This window comes from Littorina saxatilis, linkage group LG17 (genome assembly GCF_037325665.1).
Source record: "Littorina saxatilis isolate snail1 linkage group LG17, US_GU_Lsax_2.0, whole genome shotgun sequence".
Taxonomy (NCBI): Eukaryota; Metazoa; Mollusca; class Gastropoda; order Littorinimorpha; family Littorinidae; genus Littorina; species Littorina saxatilis.
This window is the reverse complement of record NC_090261.1, coordinates 49039916-49052617: the sequence shown is the minus strand read 5'-3', so window position 1 is coordinate 49052617 and position 12702 is coordinate 49039916. Positions and strand designations below refer to the sequence as shown.

At 39.9% G+C, this 12702-nt stretch overlaps 1 protein-coding gene across 3 annotated transcripts in view; it reads left to right on the top strand.

The window, feature by feature from the left end:
- Positions 1 to 1325: 1325 nt before the first annotated feature.
- LOC138953677 (acyl-coenzyme A thioesterase 1-like) overlaps positions 1326 to 12702 on the top strand; it is a 20664-nt gene continuing 9287 nt past the window's right edge. Inside the window, exons 1-3 of one of the 3 annotated variants that reach the window (XM_070325568.1) lie at positions 1326 to 2477; positions 8758 to 9057; positions 11283 to 11552. In XM_070325568.1, coding sequence (XP_070181669.1) covers positions 8937 to 9057; positions 11283 to 11552 — 391 coding nt within the window. In that variant the 5' untranslated portion in view covers positions 1326 to 2477; positions 8758 to 8936. Of the gene's footprint in view, positions 2478 to 6835; positions 7345 to 8757; positions 9058 to 11282; positions 11553 to 12702 lie in introns of those variants that run through there. The other 2 variants (XM_070325567.1, XM_070325566.1) reach the window with 2 other exon arrangements.

The following is a 12702-nucleotide window of genomic DNA, read 5'->3' as shown; positions in this document are numbered from 1 at the left end:
CTATTATGTTTTTGGAATCAGGAACCGAAAAGGAATAAGATGAAAGTGTTTTTAAATTGATTTCGAAAATTTAATTTTGATCATAATTTTTATATTTTTAATTTTCAGAGCTTGTTTTTAATCCAAATATAACATATTTATATGTTTTTGGAATCAGAAAATTATGAAGAATAAGATTAACGTAAATTTGGATCGTTTTATGGGGCGGGGATGTAGCTCAGTCAGTAGCGCGCTGGATTTGTATCCAGTTGGCCGCTGTCAGCGTGAGTTCGTCCCCACGTTCGGCGAGAGATTTATTTCTCAGAGTCAACTTTGTGTGCAGACTCTTCTCGGTGTCCGAACACCCCCATGTGTACACGCAAGCACAAGACCAAGTGCGCACGAAAAAGATCCTGTAATCCATGTCAGAGTTCGGTGGGTTATAGAAACACGAAAATACCCAGCATGCTTCCTCCGAAAACGGCGTATGGCTGCCCAAATGGCGGGGTAACAAACGGTCATACACGTAAAATTCCACTCGTGCAAAAAACACGAGTGTACGTGGGAGTTTCAGCCCACGAACGCAGAAGAAGAAGAAGAAGAAGAAGATCATTTTATAAAAAAATTATTTTTTTTACAATTTTCAGATTTTTAATGACCAAAGTCATTAATTAATTTTTAAGCCTCCAAGCTGAAATGCAATACCGAAGTCCGGCCTTTGTCGAAGATTGCTTGGCCAAAATTTCAATCAATTTGATTGAAAAATGATATGAGGGTGTGACAGTGCCGCCTCAACTTTTACAAAAAGCCGGATATGACGTCATCAAAGACATTTATCGAAAAAATGAAAAAATTGTCCGGGGATATCATACCCAGGAACTCTCATGTAAAATTTCATAAAGATCGGTCCAGTAGTTGAATACCAGACGTTTCGCACCTTTGACGGTTCGCACTTCAGACGATTCGCACTTAATCTACAATTTGGACATGACGTTTCGCACTTTTTTTGTCTTTTCGCACATTTTACTTATAACGTTTCGCACTTTTCAGAATGACGTTTCGTACTTTTTTCCAAGATGTGCGAAACGTCATTGTCATATATATTTAACTAGATGAATACCCGCTTCGCCGGGTAGCCGGCTTCGCCTGGAAGAAGTAGAGCCGAGTGGCGCACTGTACGCCGGCTTCGCCGGGTGAGTGGCGCACCATACGCGATTGACGCCACACGAAGAAAAACTTCTAAAAATAGTAACGGGAATATGGATTGAGCGTTGTGGACAGTGACCTTCTAAAATTAGTAACGGGAATATGGATTGATGCCACACGAAGGAAGGGAGATAAACGCAAAACACCGGAGAAGATAAGGAAGAGTTACTGGGAATGGATCTGGGAAGATGAACAGAAAAACCAAAATCGGTTCAACGCTGCGCTGAATTTTCAACACGTGCTCTCAGCGCGCAGCGCTGAACACTTAACCGATTTTGGTTTTATGGTTTTTCTGTACATCCATTCCCAGTAACTCTTCCTTATCTTCTCCAGTGTTTTGCGCGTTTATCTCCCTTCCTTCGTGTGGCGTCAGTCGCGTACGGAGCGACACTCTTCGCTGGGTACCCGGCGAAGCGGGGTATTCGGCTTTGCTTCTTCCCGGTGCTGTTCTAATAAACCGGATTGAAATAGTGAAACAGTTTGAGACAGGCGGACGAAGCACAATCATGTGCACGCTGGTGTCAGTATGCCGATCGAAAAAGGTCTTCTTCCGTAGAGGACTCAAAGGGAGAGACCAGCGCAAAACAACACCAAAATCGCTCACCTATGACGATTCGCACCTTAGGCCCAAAAAAATAATAGGTGTGGTTACGGTAACATAGCCGAAAAAAATAGGGTAGGAAGGTAGGCAATCACTTTTTTTTTTTTACTTTTTTTTTCTAATGTGTACAAATTAAACCTACTTGACAGGGAAATAAGTGTGCGACTCGGGCGCTTTCGCTTTCATTGCGTTTTCTGCACTGGTTTTCTTGTGTGGTTTTTTTTTTTGACAAATGTAATAAAAAGTTATAGGGTCGGCCCCTAAAAATAGGGTAGGTCGGGTTACCGTAACCACACCTATTTTTTTTTTAGGCCTTATTATGCTGACGATTCGAACTTTTTCCTTGTGACGATTCACCTATCACTATGACGATTCGCACCTGATGCTGACGATTCGAACTTTTTCCTTGTGACGATTCGCACAAGTGCGAATCATCAAAGTGCGAAACGGCGAAAGTGCGAAACGTCTGTATACTGTAAGAGAAACCGTGACTATCAAAAGGGTTGTGAATACCAAGACAGCAGACGTAAATAATATAGGGAAGGAGTGACGCAATGGAAATGACGTACAGATTCTCGACTAAGGAAAGTTCGCAGTTTATCAGAGAAATCAGATCCAGACCATAGATATCCCAATACACATGATGATCCAGACAGACGTTACGTCGCCCCGCAAGGGATCCCCGTATCAAGTAAGTCTCTTGGTAGAACATGGTCGCCAGTGCTTAGCTTGCCGTTCCAGTAGAACATGGTCGCTAGGAACGGACGGCCATACTATAGGTATGTTACAAAGTGCGCACGCAGCTCAATTTTTGACGTCATTGAAAATGACCCCCCATTTTCTGATCACTCACACTGGCTCAGTTTTGGCGTCCTCTTTTCTATTCTTTTCCAAATTTACATCACATGGGCACCCTGTCGAAGACGTAGAGCACATTCTTGACTTTAAGATTGAGAAAGATGGCGAGTCCAACACTGTCGAGCTCGCCGGCCAGAATATCGGGCGAAGAAGACACACAAGAGGTACTTTTATAAAACAATTTATAGCCTTTGAACTCTTATGAGACCCCTCTGAACAGTTAGTTTGACCATTTTCCTGCTGTTTCCCAAAGTTTCAAGTCGATAAAGCGATGCGAAGTACCTTTTAACGGATGCGCCGCTTTGCGCCCGGATTGTCACCATCCAACATGGCGGTCGGTAAAGTTCGTCTGCTCTTAGTTTCATACTAACTTACTAAAAAAAATTTAAAAAAAAACATTTTTTTTTATTTTATGGAGGTCTCCCTATTGACGTCATCACTTCGTGCGCACCGGGGTTTGGAGGGCAAGAGGTCACCGCGCCGCTTAGCGAAAACATGGAAGCGTGGTGCCGATCGCGAAGTTTCGCTGCGGCGATTCCGTATTTGCGTCGACGATTTGGTTAAATTTCATTCAAGAATGTGAATACTTGTTGCATAATGTTTCCTTTTTATCCGACACCTGAAAGACAGTATTAATTTGATTTGATGGGGTTGTTATGTACAACTAGAAACACATTTTTCATTGTCTGCGATGTTCTGCCTAGCATGTGTGTACAGTTTTATGCAATTCGACTGAAATGTGTGATTGAAAAAAAAAAATGCAACACTATTTACTTTTGATCTCAAGTCTGAATCTTTTTTTTTTTTAATTGGACCAATGTGCAGTTTTATGTTATTTTTGTATTTGACTGGTATCTACCTGATTTGAAACTGTTTACAGTGATGCTAAACCTGAACAGAACTGTGTAGAGTTACTTTTATGTTTTTTGACAAGTGTGTGATTTTAAACAAAAACAACACTGTTTATGTGGATGCCAAACCTGAAACACAGTATTAATTTGACTTATGTATCTGTATGACTTGTGCTGGCGTGCATGTGTGTAGTTACTTTTTTTGCTTCCTGGCTCAAGTGTGTATTATTCAAAACATTTTTCTAGGGCTCAACATTATTCCTTATTTGATTTTGAGATCTGATGCTAAGTGTGTGGGTGTGTGTACAGTTCTTTTCTTTTTTACACTTTGACGGTATTGATGTGTAAACTGTTACCATTCATTGATTCTAACCCTCAACAGCAGTATTAATTTGGCTAATGATTGGAAACACTAATTCACTTATTGTCTGAGATGTGCTTTTTGACTGAAGTGTGCAATTTGAAACAGATTCAACACTGCTTATGTTGATGCCATAGCTTTTTGACTGAAGTGTGTGCCTTAATCAGTGCTGGTTAGCATGTCTTTACAGTTTATGATTTTTTATTTTTGAGTCACTTGAGAAAAAGTGACTCTATGTAATCGGTCAGTGTTAGTCTGTCCGGCCGGCCGTCCGGCCGGCCGTCCGTAGACACCACCTTAACGTTGGACTTTTCTCGGAAACTATCAAAGCGATCGGGCTCATATTTTGTTTAGTCGTGACCTCCAATGACCTCTACACTTTAACGATGGTTTCGTTGACCTTTGACCTTTTTCAAGGTCACAGGTCAGCGTCAAAGGAAAAATTAGACATTTTATATCTTTGACAAACTTTTCTCGGAAACTATCAAAGCGATCGGGCTCATATTTTGTTTAGTCGTGACCTCCAATGACCTCTACACTTTAACGATGGTTTCGTTGACCTTTGACCTTTTTCAAGGTCACAGGTCAGCGTCAAAGGAAAAATTAGACATTTTATATCTTTGACAAAGTTCATCGGATGTGATTGAAACTTTGTAGGATTATTCTTTACATCAAAGTATTTACATCTGTAGCCTTTTACGAACTTTATCAGAAAAACAAGGGAGATAACTAGCCTTTTCTGTTCGGCAACACACAACTTAACGTTGGGCTTTTCTCGGAAACTATAAAAGTGACCGGGCTCAAATTTTATGTGAACGTGACTCATTGTGTTGTGAATAGCAATTTCTTCCTGTCCATCTGATGCCTCATATAATATTCAGAACTGCGAAAGTGACTCGATCGAGCGTTTGCTCTTCTTGTTTATTTAAGCATGTGATTTTAGTAAGAACTAATAAATACCTTGACAAGTGTGTGCTTTAAAACAGAAACATAACTTCTGTGGATGCCAAACCAGAAAAACAGTATTAATTTTACTTATGTATCTATCTGATTTGTGCTGGCAGGAATGTGTGTAGTTACTTTTTTGTTTTTGCTTTCTGACTGAAGTGTGTATTATTGAAAACATTTTCAAGGGCTCAACACTGTTCCTTATTTGATCTTGAGATATGATGCTTAGTATGTGGGTGCATGTACAGTTCTTTTCTTTTTACACTTTGACAGTATTGATGTGTGAACAGTTATTGTTCATTGATTCCAAACCTCAACAGCAGTATTAATTTTACTAATGATTGAAACACCGATTCACTCGCTTTTTGACTGAAATGTGCAGTTTGAAACAAGATTCAACACTGCTTATGTTAATGCCATAGCTTTTTGACTCAAGTGTGTGCCTTAATCAATGCTGGTTAGCATGTCTGTATAGTTTATGCTTTTTTTATTGAAGCATGTGATTTTAGTAAGAACTAATAAATACATTGTTGTTGCCGTAACGTTTTTGTTCTTAAGACTTTTTTTTTTAAGCTTGCGTGTGTCTTATCTGAGACATTTCTTAATTGGGAAGAATCTGGTGAGTGATTGTCAGAATGAGTGTGTATCTGTGTAATGGCTCCTTTGTTTAGTCAACAAAGTTAATATGTTGAGCCCAGCTGTCCTAAACGGAAAAATATGTGTCTGGTTTGTCTCAAAACAGTAACGTTTCACAAAATTGAACAAAACTGTTGAAAACACACCTACTGGAGCTAACAAAGGCAGAGATTAGGTACAAATCAAAAGTAATGTGTTAAATATCACACTCACACCAGTTTCACATTCACAGAGTGACAGATTGGTAAAAATTAAAATACATATAATGTGTTCAACGCTTTATTTAACTGAACTGTCATTGTCAACATATATATAAAAATTAAAAACAAAAAACACGTAACACTGAATTCAGGGAAATTTTTAGTTACTGTCTTCAGCAGCACTAAAGTAAAAAGAAATAGAAAAAATAAAAAAGAAGAACAAAAAACACACACACACATTACACATTTACAGGTTCACAATAAATGTTCTAAGGTAATATCAAAGTAAGCACTAAAGCAGACACCAGACTTGATCCCAAAAAGGAAAAAAGAATCGCTTCTCCTAACATAAACATACAAAGTTAGAAATACCATTTCTCGAATAACAATGAAATGAAAACTCACACACACTGAAGCAGAAATAATAGGTAATCTAAAACTAAAGAGCTTCACACATAAACATACAAAGTTAGAAATAGAACTACAAGTTCTTGAATAATAACAAAATGAAAACTCATGCACACACTCCCGAATCATCGAGCGGCGCACTGACGCTAGCCGTTCCGCTTCTTGCCCTCCAAACCATTTCTGCGTATCACGTGACACCGCTCCGAAGTACGCATAAGGGAGACCTCCATAGTTGTTTAATAGAGCTCTGAACCTTTCTTTTGATACCAAATTGAACAATATTGATAAACAAATGTGTGGGTTACAGTTAATTTTAGCTGAGAAATGTCAAAAATGGTTTCAATTTATCCTCTTTGCCTCTATTACGAATTTTATTACTTTAAAAATTCATAACTCGGGTTACACTTATCCAATCTCAAAGTTATATATACCATTAAAATGCTGATTTTCTGCTCTTTCAAGTGATATAGATCAAAATGTTAAATGAAGATTTTGAATTTTTTTGTAACATACCTACATACTAGTCAAGGACTTGCGATGGGGCAATCCCGTAAAACCCGTGTAAAATATTACAATACCCTCGATTCCCCCTCTATGTTAAAACATTTAGTCAAAACTTGACTAAATGTAAAAAGGAAGAAGAAGAAACAACAACTTGAAACAAGAAAAACACTAGCCCTCTCCACAAAGAAAACTTGAGAATCCAGCAGAAGTTGCAGGAACGCACTCTCTCTCTCTCTCTCTCCCCCCTCTATCTCGCTCTCCCCCTCCCTCCCTCCCTCTCTATCTCTTACTCGCTAATACCATAAATATTATATATGTATTCTTAAACGGATTTTTGTTCTGATGTACAATTTTCATTCAATTTTCTTTTCATGTTTGCTTGCTCGTTTTCATTTAAACTGTACAATAGCCGCCATTTATATGTACTTTCTAAAAACTGTAAACACCACTATACGCATTATGCTTGTTGTTGTTTACTCAATATGCGTTTACTCAATAATGCACAAACGTTAAATAAAACAGTTTAAACCAAGATTAAATGTTCAGTGAAAGACGGTACTTCCAGCTGTCGGAGTACCGCAAACCACATTGTGAAACGAAAGGCGAATGTCAAAGGGAAGTAACTGCACCGTCTTTCGTTTTCAGAGGTCAGAGGCCATCGTCGACAAGTTGGTGTTCGAGCGAATGTTGTGTGTAACAGGCGATTTGACGTTTGTTGTTGTTGTGTTTTGCAAACATGGCAGCATGAAGATGGGTATGTGCTTGTTCTGATGGTCCGTTTGCAGTTTTCAGGTACCCTTGTTTGAACGTGCCCATTCACCCCCCCCCTTCTCTCTCTCTCTCTCTCTCTCTCTCTCTCTCTCTCTCTCTCTTTTTCTGTCTGTCCCTCGTCTGTCTTTCTGTCTGTCTCTCTCTACGTACACCCGAATTAGGCCGCATGCATCAGTTCCACGATAATGTCAATCTTAAACAGTTTTAGGCTATGTACAAATATACTTTCGGATCGCTTTGCAGTACCTAAAAGATAACAGTAAAGCATAGACCTATGAAATATAGATCCCTGAGTAAAGTAACGAAGTACTGTTTTTACTTGAACATAAAATGAATTTGTTACTGTTAGACAGTTTGTTAAACCGTGTGATCGTGTTTGTTAAGAGGTATTTTGACCAACAGACTTAGTGTGACAATGGTAAGCAGGGATCGACTCTCTATAATAGTAAGTAGGGCTGATGGGGTCTATGTCACCAAAAGAGTGGGATTCCCTGTAGGTGGAGTTCCTGTAGGTGGATTCCCTGTATACAGGAAATACCACAGGGTGGAGTTCCTGTAGCATTTTGCTGATCTCGCTGAAAGTCACGTGATGCTCAGCGACATCGGTAGAATTTGATGTTTTTCGATCTTTTTTGATATTTCTTAGAAATTTGAGTATGGTTTGCAAGTTTTATTGAAAAACTCCACCCTGTGGGATTCCCTGTATACAGGGAATCCACCTACAGGAACTCCACCTACAGGGAATCCCACTCTTTTGGTCGACATAGTCTCATAGACCTCTTCAGCGTAAGTATGGGCTATATCTACAGATAGCCCCTGAAATTGACGGCAGGTAAATGAAATTGAAAGAAACTAGATCGAGTAAACATATTTTAAGATTCATTCAGCATGAGTGTGAACCTCACAGAGATTGAGTTGCATGGGGAAATTGCCTAAGTATGATATTACTCATGGATGCACCATGCAGGGTTACTTATATTAGTGATCTGTGAACAACTGTTTAGTGTCACAGTGATACCTGTGTGGGAAGGGCTGTAGTGTTCATGGTCCCAGACTCGCACACGCATGTCTTCTACATTGCATAGACCAGTCAATGCAGAGGCTTCCAATTGCTTCTTTATTCTCCGCATTCAAGCAACCCGGATGTTACGTCACCATATATGTCATATTACCATAACATAGAGCAGAGACATACATACATCTATGTCTCTGCATAGAGATACTTCAATCACACCTTATAAGGACCAGCTAAGAATATCTCCACTTTGCAGGTGGCCTGTCATATGACAGGTATACATTTTGTTTACGATAATTAGTTAAAAAGCCACAACAGATAGTATTCTTTTATGGGAGGTGCATGTCCTCATTGGAGTTCACCATTCATTTTGCAACTGTAATTATATATATATACACACCCTTTCTTTACTCCGGTAGCTGCAAGGCGGCTCCGCCAACTGGAGCCTATTCTTCAGAGATGCTTGCAGCAGTCATTTTCTACCCAGCCTGCCCAGTCAGGGCTCATTAAGGTCACTCCCAAGGTCAGCCTCTTCACAGACAAAGTTCACATCAAGGTTCAAGGTCTCCCAAGCAAGGCCAAGGTCACACTCCATGCCATGACGGAACATGAGTGGCGGAGGAAACCAGCGCAGTTTGTGTCGTGCAGTCATTATGTTGCCAGACACAGTGGAGAGGTGGATCTTCAGAAAGACGGCTCTGTCGGAGGGACATATACAGGTGGGAAGTTGAGAGAAACATATTTATAACATATTGTGTTGAAAATTACTTTTCCAATCTATAGGCACAGAAAAAAAATCTTTCCCCCCCAAAATAAGAAGAAAGTCTTTCTAGCTGTTGACCATGACACATGAGTTTCCTATAGTAATAACACATGTAATATAGACATTTTATATTACAGTCGAACCTGCCCTTAAGACCACCTGTCAATAAAGACCACCTGCCCATTAAGACCACCCCAAAGGATCCCTGACGGTCTTTACGACTATATAAATCACCTGTTTAAAGAGACCACCTGTCTAAAGAGACCACTTCTGCTCAGTCCCTTGGGTGGTTTCTTTAGACAGGTTGGACTGTACCAGCCAAAAAAACCCAAAGAAACTGGTCTTTCTATTTCAAAAACATGAGTTTATAATTTAGCCATGCATGAAGCCGGTGTGGTGATGTAACGATCACAAGAAAGTCAAGATGGAGACATAACATACCACAATAAAACTGAGGGTTGTGTGAGTCAAGATCATTCTGAACGCCTCTCTTTTTGCATGCTCATCTAAAGAACAGCTTCTTTGTCTGACTCTGAGTAAGCATACTGTAATGCCCCCTCATACACCATCAGAAAAGCAAACCCAAAAGAGGTGGGGTTGAAAATTAGCCTGTGATTGTTGCTCAGATAGAGACAGCGGTACCTGCCGAAAGTGTCTCTAAATATGATAAATTGACCTGTCATTTCAGCTATATTTTGATAAACTTGATAGACAGAGGGACAACAGAAGATGTCCTTTAAAGGGGAGTATCATGTCATCGCAGGGGCCTCACATCACAGTGCCACAGTATGTAAATTATATTGCGAAACAAAAAGAAAGAAACAAGTCGGGTAAGGCGAAATTACTACATTTAGTCAAGCTGTGGAACTCACAGAATGAAACTGAACGCACTGCATTTTTTCACAATGACCGTAGTCCGCCGCTCGTGCAAAAGGCAGTGAAATTAACGAGTCTGTTTAGCGCGGTAGTGGTTGCGCTGTGCTGCATAGCACGCTTTTCTGTACCTCTCTTCGTTTTAACTTTCTGAGTGTGTTTTTAAATCCAAACATATCATATCTATATGTCTTTGGAATCAGGAACCGACAAGGAATAAGATGAAATTGTTTTTAAATCGATTTCGGAAATTTTATTTTAATCATAATTTTTATATTTTTAATTTTCAGAGCTTGATAACATATTTATATGTTTTTGGAATCGGAAAATAATGAAGAATAAGATGAACGTAATGGGCGGGGATGTAGCTCAGACGGTAGCGCGCTGGATTTGTATCCAGTTGGCCGCTGTCAGCGTGAGTTCGTCCCCACGTTCGGCGAGAGATTTATTTTTCAGAGTCAACTTTGTGTGCAGACTCTCCTCGGTGTCCGAACACCCCCGTGTGTACACGCAAGCACAAGACCAAGTGCGCACGAAAAAGATCATGTAATCCATGTCAGAGTTTGGTGGGTTATAGAAACACGAAAATACCCAGCATGCTTCCTCCGAAAACGGCGTATGGCTGCCTAAATGGCGGGGTAAAAAACGGTCATACACGTAAAATTCCACTCGTGCAAAAAACACGAGTGTACGTGGGAGTTTCAGCCCACGAACGCAGAAGAAGAAGATGAACGTAATTTTGGATCATTTTATAAAAAAATAATTTGAATTACAATTTTCAGATTTTTAATGACCAAAGTCATTAATTAATTTTTAAGCCTCCAAGCTGAAATGCAATACCAAAGTCCGGCCTTTGCGAAGATTGCTTGGCCAAAATTTCAATCAATTTGATTGAAAAATGAGTGTGTGACAGTGCCGCCTCAACTTTTATAAAAAGCCGGATATGACGTCATCAAAGACATTTATCCAAAAAAATGAAAAAAATGTCTGGGGATATCATACCCAGGAACTCTCATGTAAAATTTCATAAAGATCGGTCCAGTAGTTTACTCTTAAATTTAAACGCTCTACACACACACATGCACAGACAGACACACACACAGACACACATATATACACCACGACCCTTGTCTCGATTCCCCCTCTATGTTAAAACATTTAGTCAAAACTTGACTAAATGTAAAAAGAAATGGGTCTTTCTATTTCGAAGACATGAGTTATTTGTAATGCACAGCAGCACAGATAGGCATCTGTGATTGATTTTTGTGTATTGCTGAGGAAGAGATAATGATGTTTCATTCTGTTCAGGTGTGGAACCAATGGGGCTGTTCTGGAGCATGCAGCCATGTCCATCCGGCCCTCAGAACATTCGTATGGTTGTGAAGAACGTGGAGCGTCCAGTTCTGTACAAACTGTCCGTCTACCTGGGACACTTACCACTGTCTGACCTCCATATGAACAACATACAGCACAAGCCTTTGTCTGCATTGGAGGTGGAGAGAGTGGTGATGCCGTCCAACGTTAGAAGAATACCTGTGAAAGAGGGAACGGTGAGGGGAACTCTGTTCTTGCCTCCAGGTGGGTAATTTTTTTCTCTCTGTGAAATATAGCCAATCAATGTGTTAAGAGTTTTTATTTGAGTTTGATAGAGCTAGTATGGTAGGGGTGTGCATGTGTCTTTGTGTATGTGTGTGTATGGGGCGGGAGGGGGGGGGAGGGGGTGTGAGTATAATGCATGTGCATACGTGAGTGTGTGTGTTTATGTGTTTGTGTGTGCATGCTTGTCTGTGTTGGCGCTTCTACTTGAATACACTCTTGGAGTCAAAAGACTTACCATTTCTCTTGGAGTGCGTATTTATAAAAAATGATTTTTACTGAGTAGATTTTTATCCTTGCAATTAATAGACGTTGTTTGGAAATAATTCTGTGAGGTTTGTGAAAGAGTTATAATGGCCTTGCTTCTAGTGAGACAACTAATCCACACATACTCCTTGTCCACATGTTTCAGACATTCCTAGCTAGTAATTGGCCTATGGATCAAGGGTATTCACTCTTTCACAACAACAAAAAAACCCGACAGAGTTATTTTCGAAATGCATCTATAAGACTATATTGGCAATGTTTACTTTTACAGACTTTATTGTCTCAAGTCAAGTCAAGTCAAGTCAAACAGTTTATTTACCAAATGCAAAGCACAGGATTTTGTTATGGTGTATGCATAAAACTTCACACTCCTTCCACACGCATATATCACAACAACTATGTACAGACAAAGTGTTCAATCTCACTGGGCCCACTACGTGTGCACACCAACCAGACAGTTCAAAACGGACTGGTTGTTCCTTTAGCACCAATCTGACAGGAGCAATCACAGGTTGCATGGATAAAGATAAATGAATTCCCTAAAAATCATATCTAAAAATATAGTCATCAATATAATAAATCCGAGTACATGCTAACACAGTTATTCAAAGGACACAACCCTTACATCTATTAAGATATTTCATTTAAGGATACTCGATCCATTTCAAAACTTTAACTGACACATATCACAGATCTAACAGATCTAAGAACGATCCACCATTGAGGCCGCAAGGACTGCCTCAGGAAAGAAACTGTTTCTGAAACGAGAAGTCCTGCTCTTCAGAGCGCGGAAGCGCTTGCCTGACGGGAGGAGCTCGAACAGATGGCCGGCTGGGTGAGATGAGTCTGCCACTATACCCAAAAT